The 16,665-nt window shown below is 42.3% G+C and overlaps 1 protein-coding gene across 18 annotated transcripts in view; it reads right to left on the reverse strand.

The window, feature by feature from the left end:
- Positions 1-16,665, reverse strand: part of PTPRS (protein tyrosine phosphatase receptor type S) — a 565,376-nt gene that overhangs the window by 293,981 nt on the left and 254,730 nt on the right. For all 18 annotated transcript variants that reach the window (XM_040322493.1, XM_040322436.1, XM_040322492.1 and 15 more), the window contains 2 exons: positions 11,952-12,085; positions 3,747-3,891 (listed from right to left, as the gene is read on the reverse strand). In XM_040322493.1, the coding sequence (XP_040178427.1) occupies positions 3,747-3,891; positions 11,952-12,085 (279 nt within the window). The remainder of the gene's footprint in view (positions 1-3,746; positions 3,892-11,951; positions 12,086-16,665) is intronic.

Below are 16,665 nucleotides of genomic sequence, written 5' to 3' on the forward strand. Positions count from 1 at the left end.
ATAAAATGGTACTTAAGAAGTTAAAATTTGTCGTCTTCAGAAAACAAATAAATATACTTTACCTTTAGTTTAATGGATTTTACTTTAAACTTTGATGGTGCTAGGGCCTACAACCTAGCAGATATATTTGGAGTGAGGCTCGGGAACAAACAGAAGTTTCCTGAAAGCACAATGCACAGTAAGCAAGTGTATGTGTGGGAGAGTGTGATGGGGAACATTGGTTTCCTACCCATGCATGTACAGCAAAGCCCCAGTGCAGGAAACAAGAAGATGGTAAACAATAGAGACAATGAACAACAATGGACTGAGCAGGCTTCCCTGAAAATATTAAGGCTGAGAATAAAATCAGAAAAAATGTAAATAAAAAAGACACACTGGTATATATACCAAGCCACACCAGAGTTTTTCAGCCAAAACTCATAGCAAGGCAAAAATACAAGATTCAGACGTAATCCAAAATTACGTTTTGTAATACCGTGGAAAGCTTAAAGTTAATTAACAAAAAAATGCTTAAAAATTAGCTTTTCGGTAACATATGAACTTTTATTTTTACCACAAAGCAGTGTGAGTTCTAGGGACCTGAAGCAGAGTGTGGGTACACCACTAGACACATTGATACTTTACAGTTACCTCCCATATAAAATTAAGTTACCACTCAAGTAGGAATCAAATTTTTGCATAGCATGTAAAGTATTACAAGTGAAAATGCTAATAACTGAATAAACAATGATGAGTTATGTCCATTCAAAAATCAAAAATAAAATGTTCCTCAGATTAATGTATCATACTCTTAATAGCATAACAGTAATGTAAGTGATTTTTTGAGATGGAAAAAGACAGGACACACACAGACTAGCTGCCACAGCTCATGCAGTGAAGAACTAATATACAGGCAAAAAATCTGTGAAAAGCTTTAGTTAATTGCGGATAATGGGAAATCTGCTCCCATGGAAACTGAATCAATCCATTAAACTAAAATAACATGTTTTATACACTTAGAGGCTATTGCTGTTACTGCGTCCTTTAAAATCAATATCTAGCTAACATTGTGCCAGCAAGCTGGTAAATTCTAAAATCTAAACCAGCAATAAAGCTGTCAACATTGGTTTTCAATAAGTGTGGCAGCCCTGTTCACTTGTGCTGAAAGAAATGAACTTTTAATTAGACATTAAACAAAGTTACAGAGCAATATGTTACAAACTAGTCCACGATGCAAAACACTGAGTGAGAGGCCTTAACCAGTTATGTCGCATCACTGCATATAGATTAGATAATTATTTTGGAGTGAAAACACCTGCCTGATTATGAAAGGTAGAAAGGGAAAATTAATTAATTACTGTATTATGATGTATGTCCCTAATATGAAATGTGGAAAGGGGTAATTCATTTAGTACAGCGCTATTATATATGTACAAAGACCAAATTGAAAAAATAATAATAACAGCATGGTATGTACACCTAATGAAGTGTACAGATAATAGCTTTCAATACTTTATTCAATGTAAATGAAATAATTAATGGATTGCTTACAGATATACTTGTCTGTACCAAATGATCCCTTGGTAATGACTATAACCTGTGTAGACATTTTCTGCCTAGTCCTCATTTTCAGTACACCTAAGTAAAAGGCAAGCACATTAGGCTTTCCTAAACGGTGGCTGCTGTGATCATCAAATCTGAACAAGTGGCTGACCCATACAGTCACATCAGATATTCAAGTAATTCAGGAGATTTTATCTCCTTCATGGCTAAACATATTCTGTATCTTATAATACTAAGCTCTTCCACGCTAGCGTGAAATAACTAAGTGCTAATAAAATGAAATCTATAATAAAGCCCCCAAAACTAACAAATATTAGTGAAACATAAGTCAACTGCTATACTTAAAAATCAGACAGAAATTACACTTAGTGCTCTTAAAAAACTACACACTATACAGGAATATGCTTTGTTCATATTTCATGTCTGAGGTTTACAACCACTTTAAGATGGACTTTGTTTCATATGTTCTTTTGAAGAGTGATACTTTTAAGGCCTCGTACACACGACCAGTTTCCTCGGCAGAATCCATCAAGAAACTTGGTGGGAGAGCTTTTTTGCAGAGGAAACTGGTCGTGTGTACGTTTTTCATCGAGGAAACTGACGAGGAACTCGACGAGCCAAAAAGAGAGCAAGTTCTCTATTTCCTCGACGGGAGTCTCAAATTGGCTCGTCGAGTTCCTCGTCGGGCTGGTTTTCGACGAGAAACTCGAGCGTGTGTATGCTAAGAAACCCGCGCTTGCTCAGATTAAAGTACGAGACGGGAGTAAAAGTAGCATTTGTAATGGAGATAACACATTTTTAAAGCTGTAACAGACTGAAAAGTGCAAATCGTCTCTTATCAAACTTTTATTTAACATGAGATTAGCAAAAGCAGCCCCAAGAGTTGTGCAAGTGGAATCGAACTTCCCTTGCCGTTGTATGTGTTGTACATCACCGCGTTTGAGAACGAGGAGATTTTGTCTGTTACGTGTGTACGCAAAGCAAGCTTGTCGAGTTCCTCGACAAGCCTAACAAGGAACTTGACGAGGAAAATGATGTGTTTTGCCCGATGAGTAACTCGGTCGTGTGTACGAGGCCTAAGAAGAAGTTTCAAGTTCTATATATTCAATTGTTTTTTCATTTAATATATATTGGGGTTATATGGGATGTTCAGGCACTTATATGAATCTACATTATATTTGGTCTATTATGTTACCATTTTCATCACTGCAATGTACATATTGCATCTTATTTCTCACTGAACCTCAGTGCAGTACTATATTTAGATGCATGATCTTCATCTACTTTGATGTTTTGTAACTTCAGTCAGGCTTCAAATTCTTTTTTTAAATATTTTTCTATTTGGGAGACATAGGAGTTTTTTGCTTTCTCATCTAATTCTTGTTACAGGCTGGAAACATATATTTAGCTCTCAGCATCTTCACTGTGGTTGTAAGTAGCAGTATGAACACAGCACAAACTGTATACTAGTGTGTATTTTGATGTGCAGACTTCATCTCATTGGGTACAAAAGAATATATTCTCACTGGGTATAAAAACAATATATTTTAAACCTCCTAAAATTAAGGGAGGGGAGGTTGTGTGGTAAAACCAAACAGCTGAGCCACAGTTTTAATGCCCCTGAACTGCTCCCCTTTTAGCTGCAAAGACAACTAATAGGTCTATAAATATGCTGTGCATCGTGGCAACAACTATCCACACTGTCCGGTTCAGCAGACAGTAGCGCACTGAATGGGAGTGGCCTGCAATTGCGATGATCAAGGGGTTAAAGCAGACAATGAGGACGTGATACAGTGCCTCCTCACTGCCTGTCAAATGCCTTTTGAAGAAGGATCGGAGAGCGGATTGCTCTTCAAAGAGCAACACTAGTGTAAACTAGTTCTAATATGCAATTCTGTACTGTAACTGATCTGTGAACTGAAAATCAGTCATGACTACATACATTTTAGTTACAAAATCTGTAAGAAAAACGATAACTTGTTGTAATAAAACCACTCCATACTAAAAATATTTAAAGTATTAAAAAAAAAAAAATTGCAGATAAAAAAAAAGTAACATGTACTGCGAGTGCTTAATATGAATGCAGTTCTTATACAATACAGCACTGGCAGTTTTTAATCTAATGGCCATAGTTCTTGTACACAGAGAGTGTTCCATAATATTCTGCTGGTATAGATGAAAAAAATATATATACATATACTTACTAGACTGCATGGTCCTCTCTTTAACATCTGATGTCCAAGCACCCTGGCCTTGCTGAGACCGAGCTGCAAGGCGAAACAAATATTCTGTATTGGGTTTTAAACCTTCCACTAAATATGATGTTGTTGGGTCAAAGGTCTTTTTGATCTGTAAAAATATATGTTTATTGATTACAGTTATTTCTTGTACATCAAACAGGAAAAAATGTATTGAACAGACTTAACATTTAACTCTTTAACAAATATTTAACAGCAGTAAGCACACTGCTTAAAAAGTTTCATACGATCTGACTTGCGTAAACATTTTTCTAAACAAGATGACTCATTAGCTTACAGAACAAATACAGTATCTCACAAACGTGAGTACACCCCTCACATTGTTATCGCTCTCACTCTCTCATACTGGTCACTGGAATTTCAACATGGCACCTTATGGCAAAGAACTCTCTGAGGATCTGAAAAAAGGAATTAGGTCATACAATGGTTTGTTTAACAGGACATGTTCCACTCAGAACAGGCCTTGGCATGATCAATGAAAGAAGTTGAGTGCACATGCTCAGCATCATATCCAGAGGTTGTCTTTGGAAAATATACATATGAGTGCTGCCAACATTGCTGCAGAGGTTGAAGGGGTGGGGGATCAGCTTGTCAGTGCTTAGACCATACGCTGCACACTGCATCAAATTGGTTGTCCCAGAAGGATGCCTCTTCTAAAGATGATGCACAAGAAAGTGGTTTACTGGACATGGTTTACTGTAACCATGTCCTGTGGTCTGATGAGACCAAGATAAACTTATTTGGTCTAGATGGTGTCAAGTGTGTGTGGCGGCAACCAGGTGAGCAGTACAAAGGCAAATGTGTCTTACCTACAGTCAAGCATGGTGGTGGGAGTGACATGGGAGTCAAGCATGAGTGCTGCCAGCACTGGGGAGCAACAGTTCATTAGGGGACCATGAATGCCAACATGTACTGTCACATGTCGAATCAGAGCATGATCCCCTCCCTTCGAAAACTGGGTCGCAGGGCAGTATTCCAACATAACGACCCCAAACACCTCCAAGATGACCACTTCCTTGCTAAAGAAGCTGAGGGTAAAGGTTTTGGACTGGCCAAGTATGTCTCCAGACCTAAACCCTATTGAGCATCTGTGGGGCATCTTCAAACGGAAGGTCTCTAACATCCACCAGCTCCATGATGTCATCATGGAGGAGTGAAGAGTACTCCGGTGGCAACCTGTGAGGCTCTGGTGAACTCCATGCCCAAGAGGGTTAAGGCAGTGCTGGAAAATAATGGTGCACAAAATATTGTTTGGACATTTTCATTTAGGGGTGTACTCACTTTTGTTGCCAGCGATTTAGACATTAAAGGCTGTGTGTTGAGTTATTTTGAGGGGACAGCAAATTTTCCCCATTATACAAGCTGTACTACTTTACATTGTAGCAAAGTGTCATTTCTTCAGTGTGTCATAATAAAATATTTACAAAAATGTGAGGAGTGTACTTACTTTTGTGAGATACTGTATATGCATTTTAATTTTTAACATTGTAAATAACTATGAAATATACCAGTGTTCTGCTTTTAAAATTGGGAAAAAGATTTAGAGAGCCTAAAGCTAAAACTTACAATAGCACATTTTTAGAATAATGGTACTTTTCAGAGAGCCCATTTGTACATTCATGCAAAGTATGTGGACTCCCCCGTTTTCCTCTCTGGTAACTCAATTTCTTATTTTATCAGGGATCGTAGTGTTCCCTTTTTGGTAATTTTCCTACTTTTCTGGGGGGGTTTTCTTCTTTTTTCCCCTCTAATTAAAGATATACGAGAATTTGACAGTGCAATTGGATCTCTGACCACTGACATACGGGGATATTGCCTACCTGACGATACTAGAGTAATGTTAAAAAGTTAGAGGATGACACTGAAAAGGTATTCACAAGTCATATGGCTAAAGTGTGGCTCCCGCGAACTCGATATTCACTGGCAGCCCGCGATTGCGGTGAGGAGGCAGAACGGGGAAATGCCTACGTAAAAAAAAAAAAAGGCATTTCCCTGTCCTGCCTAGCCACCTGACAGGGATCTACTGCTCCCTGTCATTGGGAGCAGTGATCTCTGTCATGTTGTAGTGAGCCCATCCCCTCTACAGTTAGAACACATCCAGGGAACACACTTAACCCCTTGATCGCCTCCTAGTGTTTAACTCCTTCCCTGCCAGTGTCATTTATACAGTAATCAGTGGCTATTTGTAGCTCTGATCACTGTATATATGTCAATAGTCCCAAAATAGTGTCAAAAGTGTCCAATCTGTCTGCCATGATTTGGAATTGCATGGGGCTATAAAAATTACGAAACCTGGAAAAGTCCTGGACCAGATGGTTTTCTCTCACGCTATTATAATGCAGCGTACACACGATCAGTCCATCCGATGAGAACGGACCGATGGACTGTTTTCATCGGTTAACCGATGAAGCTGACTGATGGTCCGTCGTGCCTACACACCATCGGTTAAAAAAACGATCGTGTCAGAACGCGGTGACGTAAAACACAACGACGTGCTGAAAAAAACGAAGTTCAATGCTTCCAAGAATGCGTCGACTTGATTCTGAGCATGCGTGGATTTTTAACCAATGGTCGTGCCTACTAACGATCGTTTTTTTTCTATCGGTTAGGAATCCATCGGTTAAATTTAAAACAAGTTGGCTTTTTTTAAACTGATGGTTAAATAACCAATGGCGCCCACACACGATCGGTTTTGACCAATGAAAACGGTCCATCAGACCATTCTCATCGGTTTAACTGATCGTGTGTACGCGGCATTAGATGTTAGAAACTGACATAGCTCCATACTATGTGAAAGATTTTAATAGCTTAAGCAAAGGGGGTCACCCGTCTACATAGACTTTAGAGGCACATAGAGTATAGTAGTTATTCATAGTAAGGGTAAAGACAAAAGATCTGATTAGGAGTTGGAGGAAAAATGTACATAAATAAGTTGAGCCAGTCCTGATAAATTTGAATTTATAATTTCAAACTACCCAACCAACCCAAGATGTGCGACACTCTAATGCAGGGGAGTCAAACTCAATATCATCATGGGCCGCATCGGCATTCTGATTGCCTCCAAAAGGGCCGGTTGTATCTGTAAGATTAGATGTCCAGCGCATCCCCTCCTCTTTACATTAGATGTCAAGAGCCACCCCACCATCAGAAGTTGAGTCCCCCACTCTCCCTTACATCACAGTGCACCCCCTTTCTTTATGCTGCTGCTGGGGAGAAGCTGGATGCATTGCTTGAAAGCAGAAAGTAAGGGTCTGGAGTAGGACCAGAGGAGGGCTGGAGCTCTCCTGCAGCTGCAGGAGAGGTGCGAGCGCCACATAATATGGCCTGGAGGGCCGGATTCGGCCTGCGGGCCTTGTGTTTGACACCTGTGCTCCAATGTTTATAGCAGTTCTCCTTAGTTTTAAATTTGGTGTTTTAAGGGTAACCTTCAAGGAGCTACCAAGCTGTCGAGAAGTAAATTTATGAAAATATTAATGCTAGTATTTAAAATTTTACCTACTTGATAAAATAAAAAATGTCAGGGCAAGTACCATGATCTCTGTGAGAGGAGATACATAACCACAAATGTGGAACGTAGACATTACATTGCATACATGTACTAAACATGAAAAATTATATCTGATACTAGGTCTAGTTTAACCACTTGTAGCAGATTTTTTTTTTGCTTGCATTTATGGGGAAAATGATTAATCATACTAATGAAATTAATAAAGAAAGAGCATATCCCACACCAGAATACACTGAACGCTGATTTTCCACTAAGGCCCCGTACACACGACCGAGTTTCTCGGCAGGATACAGCCAGAAACTCGTGTGTACAGTTTTCACCGAGGAAGCCGACGAGGAACTCGTCGGGCCAAATAGAGAACATGTTCTCTATTTCCTCGTTGTTCAATGAGGAAAGTTGGCCCGTCGAGATCCTCGGCGGCTTCAACACAGAACTCGACGAGGAACTCGATGTGTTTGGCACGTCGAGTTCCTCAGACGTGTGTACGGGGCCTCATACTACAGTTGTGTGAAAAAGTATCTGCCCTTTCCTCATTCTTTCTTTTTTTTTTTTTTGCATATTTCTCACACTTAAATGATTCAGATCATAAAACTAATTTTAATAGTACGCAAAGATAACCCGAGTAAATCCAATATGCAATTTTTAAATTATTATTTCCTTTATTAAGGGAAACAAGTTGTTCAAACCTGCCTGGCCCTATGTGAAAAAATAATTGCCCTCTTCCATGCTGAATCATGAATGAACTGTGATTAACCACAATTCTTTGGAGAGTTCAATTTCACGTGCCACACCCAGGCCTGAATACTGCCAGACTTGTTGAATCAAGAAATCACATACATAGAAGCTGTCTGATAAAGTGAAGCACCCTAACAGATCACAAAAAGCCACACATCACGCCACAATCTAAAAATGTTATTTAACCACTTCCCGACGGCCGCATGTATATGTACGTCCACAGAATGGCACGTACAGGCAAATGGGCGTACATGTACGTCCTTGCCTTATAGCGGGTGGGGGGTCCGATCGGGACCCCCCCGCTACATGCGGCGGTCGGATTCCTGCAGGGAGCGATCCGGGACGACGTCGCGGCTATTCGTTTATAGCCGCTCCGTCGCGATCGCTCCCCGGAGCTGAAGAAACACGGCTTCCCCGTGCTTCACTGTGGCGGCTGCATCGATCGAGTGATCCCTTTTATAGGGAGACTCGATCGATGATGTCAGTCCTACAGCCACACCCCCCTACAGTTGTAAACACACACTAAGTGAACACTAACTCCTACAGCGCCCCCTGTGGTTAACTCCCAAACTGCAACTGTCATTTTCACAATAAACAATGCAATTTAAATGCATTTTTTGCTGTGAAAATGACAATGGTCCCAAAAATGTGTCAAAATTGTCCGAAGTGTCCGCCATAATGCCGCAGTCACGGAAAAAATCGCTGATCGCCGCCATTAGTAGTAAAAAAAAAATAATTAATAAAAATGCAATAAAACTATCCCCTATTTTGTAAACGCTATAAATTTTGCGCAAACCAATCGATAAACGCCTATTGCGATTTTTTTTACCAAAAATATGTAGAAATATACGTATTGGCCTAAACTGAGGAAAAAAAATTTTTATATATATGTTTTTGGGGGATATGTATTATAGCAAAAAGTAAAAAATATAGATTTTTTTTCAAAATTGTCGCTCTATTTTTGTTTATAGCGCAAAAAATCAAAACCGCAGAGGTGATCAAATACCACCAAAAGAAAGCTCTATTTGTGGGGAAAAAAGGACGCCAATTTTGTTTGGGAGCCACAACGCACGACCGCGCAATTGTCTGTTAAAGCGACGCAGTGCCGAATCGCAAAACCTGGCCTGGGCATTTAGCTGCCTAAAGGTCCGGGGCTTAAGTGGTTAAGAACAGATTAGAAACAAAGTAATGTACATGTATAAGTCTAGAAAGGGTTTTTAAAGCCATTTCTAAGACTTTTGAACTCCAGTGAACCACAGGTAGAGCCATTATCCACAAATGGAGTGGCCGGCCTACAAAAATTACTCCAAGAGCATGACCAAAAATGGCATCCATGGGAGAGTTCCAAAGCCAGAGACATTGCTAACCAAAAAGAACACAAAGGCTCATTTCACATTTAACAAAAACATATCTTGATCTTGATATCTCAAGATTTTTATACAAATATTCTGTGGACTGATGAGACAAAAATTCTACTTTTTGTAAGGTGTGCATCCAATTACATCTGGCAAAAAATGAATACAACATTTCAAAACAATATTAGCATATCAACAGTCAGAGATGGTGGTGGTAGCGTGATGGACTGCTTTGCAGCTTCAGGACCTGGACGACTTACCATAATTGATGGAACTATGAATTCTGAGCTCTACCAGAAAATCCTAAAGAAGAATGTCCGGCCATGAGTTTGTGACAACGATCAGTTTGGACAACGATCCAAAACACAACAGCAAGTCTATTTCCAAATGGTTCAAACAAAGCAACATTTAGGTTTTGGAGTGGCCTAGTCAAAGCCCGGACTTGAATCCAACTGAGATGCTGTATTACGAACTTACACAGGCCGTCCATGCTGGAAAATCCTCCAATGTGACAGAATTAAAACAATTCTACAATGAAGAGTCGACCAAAATTGTTTCACAGCAATGTGAACGATTGATTGCAAACGCTTGATTGCAGTTGCTGCCGCCAAGTGTAGCACAACCAGTTATTAGATTTAGGGGGCAATTACTTTTTCACATAAAACCAGGCAGGTTAGGACAGCTTTTTTTCCATAATAAATGAAACCATCATTTAAAAACTGCATTTTGGATTTACTCGGGTTATCTTTGTGTAATAATAAAATTTGTTTGATGATCTGAGTAATTTAAGTGTCACAAATATGCAAAAAAAAATATATATATATATATATATATATATATATCAGAAAGGGGGTAAATACTTTTTCACACAACTGTATAAGGCCCCTTTCACATGGGCTTTCCGATCAGGTCCGCCTGTCAGTTTTTCAGGAGGACCTGATCGGACGCTCCATTCACCTCTATGAAGCGGCGGATGTCAGTGGTGACATGTCCGCTGACATCCGCCGATATCCAATCCAAACCTGTCTGTGAAATCCAGACAGATGCTGATTCTATTTTCCATCCGTCTGGAGGATCGGATGGGATTGAATGAAAACAGACAGGCGGTCTGATTTCATCCAATCTCCCCATAGAGGAGAGCAGGGTTCTGACAGGTCGGTCACAGTGAGCGGACATGGCCCTGTCAGTTCGATCACCGCTGAGCAAAGCGGAGTCTGCCGGGCGGACCGCCCATTTAAAAGAGCCCCAAGTGTGTAAAGACATAACAACCAATACAACTTAGTGCACACCAATGGCGGCTGGTGCTCACATTTTTTTGGGGTGCAAACAAACTGAAAAAAAAACCATCAATTGCTGCCACTGTGCCCATCAAACGCAGCCACTGTGCCTATCAAACGCAGTCACTGTGCCCATAAATTGTCACCACTGTGCCCATTAAACACAGCCACTGTGCCATCAAACGCAGCCATTGTGCCATTTAAACACAGCTACTGTAACCATCAATTGTTGCCAGTGTGCCCCATCAATTACCGCCAGTGTGCCCCATCATTGCTACCAGTTTGCCCATCATTTGCCACCAGTGTGCCCCATAGATTGGCACCAGTGTGCCCCATCAAATGCCACCAGTTTGCCCCATCTATTGACTCCAGTTTGTCCCATCTATTGCCGCGAGATTGCCCCATCAATTGCCACCAGTTTGCCCCATCAAATGCTGCCAGTGTGCCCCCTCGCCCGGCACTTACCTGTCTCAAGTCAGCGCTGTCCTCCACGCTCCCTCCAAGTCCTCAATGTCTTCTCCCGTCCACTTCTGCTATGATTGGATGCCTGATAGGCATCCAATCACACCTCCTGTTGCTTCAGCCAATCAGGTGACAGGTAACCAGACCTGGTGCACCTGATTGGCTGAAAGGCGGGTCAGTGTTAGGGAAGCAATTTATTAGATTTCCCTAACACAGCACTGTCTAAACAGTGAACGCACATGCCCTCTGTTTAACAATTTGAAAGCCAATTAGAGCCCATGGCTCTAATCAGGATGCCTATTAGAGCCGGTGGCTCTAATCAGGCACTTCCAAATACACCCCTGCAGCTGTAATTCAGATGCCTGGTGCCCGACAAGGGGCCGGACACCTGAATAGGGGATGGCAGAGGCGACAATAGATAGATTCATGCAATGCATTGTCGATTGACGGGTGCAGGAAAGAGGGGGCGGCGTTCCTGCGCCCTCTATGGATGCATCGCCACTGGTGCACACTATTTATTAGTAATATACACGGGTAGATTTACTAAAACTGCATGGTGCCAAATCTGATGCAGTTGTGCATGGTAGCCAATCAGCTTTTAACTTCAGCTTGTTCAATTAGGCGGTGACAAAAACCTGGAAGCTGATTTTTATGCAGAGCTGCACCAGATTTTGAACTCTGCAGTTTAAGTAAATCAACCCAACAGTATACCTGCTGCATTCTTGCTGTAGGCTGTGCACGTGTATTTTCTGAAATGGACACTTGTTTTACCTAAAAGCAATGCATGCAGGACTTACAGCCATTCTCTACCTACCTCAGGCCCTTTCTCGCCTTCTTTGTAAATCACTTCATACTTTACAATACTGTCCTGGCGTGGAGGACTCCAGGTGAGACTAATGCTGGTTTCTGATTTGGCTTCAGCTCTGAAATTCATTGGCTGCCCAGGAACTACATAAAGAAAAAACATAAAAAGTTAACATGCAATGAAGTTTTCCTATTTTACTATTGTACCAAGTGTACTGTATATTATTGTTAAGGCACTGATAGTTTCATTCACTTCCTGTCCTGATTACAGCATTGTGACCAAGAAAGGAAAGGATTGAAAATCTACGATAAGGAGACAGACAGCAATTAAAAGCAGACTAGGGTTATATAAAAAAATTGGATTTTTAATGCTGACTGTTATAGTTTTCTGTCACTTTCTGTACTAGGGACAATTTTGTGTCGCCATCATTGGAAAAGAAGAGAAGTCTCTACAGTAGTGGCACAGAAAGCAATAAAAAACGGACAGACTCCTTATTCTATCCAAAATTAAAAAAAGGTTAAAAAAGAAGGTTGAAGATACATTTTACAAGGTTGTTGATATAACTGCAGCTAATACATAAGAGACGTTTTACATTGTAATTAGTACTTTTTCTAAAACACACCACTGCGACACACCACTGACAGGGGCTCTGTTATGCTGACTATAACCTCGGCTAGTATATCTGCTGGTGTGCATGGGGGGGAGGGGGGGGGGGGTTGCACTGCAAGGCAGTGCTGTGCCTTGGCCAAGGCCTAGAGTGGCACTTTGCGGGGCGGGGGGGTCAAAAAAGCCGTGCATCCTTTCCGAGACAACCCATTCACTGCCAGGGTTGCTGGCAACAGTGTTCAGACAGCGTCTCTCTCATAGAGTATAGAACGTGTGCTGACAGTTCACCCCTCCCCTCAGACAGGAGTGCAGAGAGAGCTGGTCAGTTTCTCCTCCTCCCGCCCTCTCCAAGCGAGGGGGCGCATGCTGACTAACCCCCAGCCACAACGGCTCAGATGATGGGGGCAAGCTTACCGAGGAGAAACAGGAAGCTAGAAATTCAGACAAAGAAAAAAAACAATAAGAAGGGAAATCGAAGGAAAAGGTAAGTGAACCAACAATGCACTAGCTTAAAGAAACCTATTTAGAAAATAAAAAACAAACCTTTACAACCCCTTTAAGGGGTTAATCCTATGCATTGTGCAAAAAGGCAGCTTTTATCCTATATGCACAGATCTTCCCCTCCTGCACTGTCTATCTGGGGAAAGCCAGCTTACACAGGCAGAGTAGCCAACCTGCACATGTGTCTTTTATACTGGAGAGAATAATTACTTATAGATCACAGCTAGCCAAGTCACATGATATTGGCATCACACATGTGGGCATGTATAAAGGCTGCAGTGGAAATCTCCACCCTCCTAAACTCTCAGCAATAGAGAAACTGTGCAGTTTATCACTGACCGTGGTATACCGATTATCCAAAAAGGTATATAGTGGCAATATATTAATGTAAAAAATAGAGATAGGCTAATATTCATTACCTACTGGGTTATACGCCATCTCTAGGTAAATGGACACTGGTAGGCAAAGTCTTAGACAGGAAGTGATCCCCTATATAACAACTCTCATACAGGAAGTACATCAGTTTTGTAGCAAGCTCTGAATCCTTAAAAAAGAGGGGAGGAATCTGTCTCACATGATGTACTCACAGAAAAGGATTTTACAGGTAAGTATGAAAAAATCCAATTTTCTTTTTCATACATCATGAGACACAGAGTTAGGCTAATATTCATTACCTACTGGGATGTCTCAGAGCAATAGCCTTGAGACACCCTGTCAAACAATAGCCATTGCAAATCGGAGCCACATATATCTGTTGGCAAAAAACCCAAGAGGTTCCTACACCCCTGGTAGAATGAGCTCTCACCCTAAAGGGAGGAGCTTTACGTTTCAGACCATAGGCCTGAATAACCAATTGACTGACCCAATTGGCAATGGAAGCTGCCTGCCCCTTCTTGGGTCCTTTTGGTAAAACAAAAAAGGAGTCTGAAAAAAGATGGCAAAATAATGTCCTGATTCAAATGAAAGGCTGATCCTTATTTTTGTTAAAAAGGATGGAACAGGTTGTAACATGACCCTGTCATAGTGAAGGCTCTAGTGTGGTTCCCTGCCGCCAACTCCGACACCCTTCTAGCCGAGGTGATGGCCTTCAGGATGGCTAGCTTGCGTGACAGTAAGGCCCTGTACACACCATAGAATCTATCCGCAGATAAATCCCATCGAATGGGTTTCAGCGGATAGATTCTATGGTGTGTACACTCCGGCGGATATTTATCCGCGGATAAATCTCCCCTGGGATGGATTTTCAGCAGATGAATATTTGCTGACATGCTCAACAAATCCATCTGCTGAAGTCCATCCCAAAGGATGGATCCGCTCGTCTGTACAGACTCACCGGATCCATCCGTCCAAAGGGATTCCCCGCACGCGTCGTAATGATTTGACGCATGCGTGGAATTTCTTATATGACAGCGTCGCGCCCGTCGCCGCGTCATAATCGCGGCGACGGCGCGACACGTCATCGCCAGAGGATTTCGGCGCGGATTTCAATGCGATGGTGTGTACACGCCATCGCATAGAAATCTTCTGAAATCCTCAAGAGCATTTATCCGCGGATACAGTCCGCTGGACCGTATCCGCGGATAAATCCTCTCGTGTGTATGGGGCCTTAGTCTAATGGAATTTCCTTGATAGGCTTAAATGGTTGTTTCTGTAACACAGACAGCACCAAGTTCAAGTCCAAAGGACACATAGGTGACCTAATGACGACCGAGTTGCCCCCTGCATAAAGGTTCGGACTAGCAAATGGGAGGCTAAAGGTCTTTGGAAGAATATTGACAGAGCCGAAATCTGACCTCTGATTGTACTCAAAGCCAATCTGATTTCCACAGCTGATTGTAGAAAAGATAGAATTCTCCGAATCACGTATTTCCAAGGATGCCATTTTCTGGCTTCACACCAAGCAATAGAAGTCTTCCAGACCTTATGATAGATCTTTCTAGTGACAGCATTTTTAGCATTCACTAGGGTAGACACAACTGGTCCCAAGATGCCATAGTCCTTCAACACCCTGGCTTCAATAGCGGAGTGGTATACAGGACCTTAAAGTGGAGTTCCACCCAGGAAAAAAACATTTGCCCAAAAATCATAAAAAAAATTAAAAAGAAAAATGTGAAAAAATAAATAAATTATACTCACCCGAAATACCTGTTGCTATGCGGAAGTTCGTAATCTGCCTCTTCCGTAGCTGCGGTCTGTCTTCTTCTTCATCTTCTCCTAGTGAATGGGGCGCACTGCTTTCTGGGAACTGTGTGTGTTCTCAGAGAGCAGCCGCCCATTCACAAGTCGGCGCGAGACTCGTGCATGCGCAGTAGGAAATGGGCAGTGAAGCCGTAAGGCTTTACTGCCTGTTTCCCCTAGTGTGAATGGCGGCGCGGGACCTGAATCGATCGTGGGATCGGCATCGGGGGGGCCATCAGCGCGGGAAAGTAGGACAGGTAAGTGTCCTTATTAAAAGTCAGCAGCTACACTGTTAGTAGCTGCTGACTTTTAAAAAAAAAAATTTGCGGGTGGAATCCCGGTTTAAGACAGTAGATCGGGGAGACGTGGAAGTGTCAAATGGCCCATCTATTGCCAATCTCACAATCTCCGGGAACCAGTGCCTTCTAAACCCCCTCTCTCCAAATCCTGCGCAACAAAAGTGGAAGGAGAGGGACTGGGGGGAAAGCATAAACCAGGGAGTACGGGCTCCATGGAACTACCAGAGCATCTGCTACGATTGACAGAGGATCCCTTTTTTGGAACACAAACTACTGTAGCTTGTTGTTGAACCTGGATGTGAATAGGTCGACCTCTGGCCATCCCCAACGCTGCCAAATTTTCTGGAACACCTCTGGGTGAAGGGACCATTACCCCGGGCAGATCTGCTGGCGGCTGAGATAATCTGCCTCCCAATTCTCTACTCCCAGGATATGGACTGCCAATAGAATCGGCACATGTCCCTCTGCCCAGGCCAGTATCTGGTTCACCTCCTTCAGAGCTGAACGACTCCTGGTATCGCCTTGGTGGTTTATATAGGCCACTGCAGTGAAGCTCCACCGTCCAGGACCGTAGGGCCAGACGTACTGCCCGTAACTCCAGGACGTTGATGGGCAGGATCTGTTCTGTCCTTAACCATTTCCCATGAGCTGTGAGCCCCTCTAGGGTCACTCCCCAGCCTGAGAGACTGGCATCTGTGGTCAGTACTCTGGAAGTTACCGGGAGGAAGGATCTTCCCTTTCTCCGATTCTGATCCTGCAACCACCAGTTTACACTCAAGCGTGCCTGAGGAAATAAGAACATTGGATAATCCAGGGCCTGTCCTCTCCTGTTCCAAGATGTCTTGTTGTATAGGCCTGGAATGGAACTAGGCATAGGGCACTGCCTCAAAGGAGGACACAATCCTTCCTAGAAGACTCATACAAAGCCAAATGGAGGGTTGTCTGGTGCCCCTTATCTGACGCACCTGATCCTTCAGGGCACAGATCCTTATGGGTGGCAAAAAATACCCTTGTTATATCTAGGTTTAGACCTAAATACTTCAGACTTTAAAGTGGATGTAAACCCACTCTCATCCTTTCTAAACTACTGCCATAGTGCTGATCTATAAGGATATACATGCCTCCTGCATGTATCCTTT

This window comes from Rana temporaria, chromosome 1, assembly GCF_905171775.1.
Source record: "Rana temporaria chromosome 1, aRanTem1.1, whole genome shotgun sequence".
Classification (NCBI taxonomy): domain Eukaryota; kingdom Metazoa; phylum Chordata; class Amphibia; order Anura; family Ranidae; genus Rana; species Rana temporaria.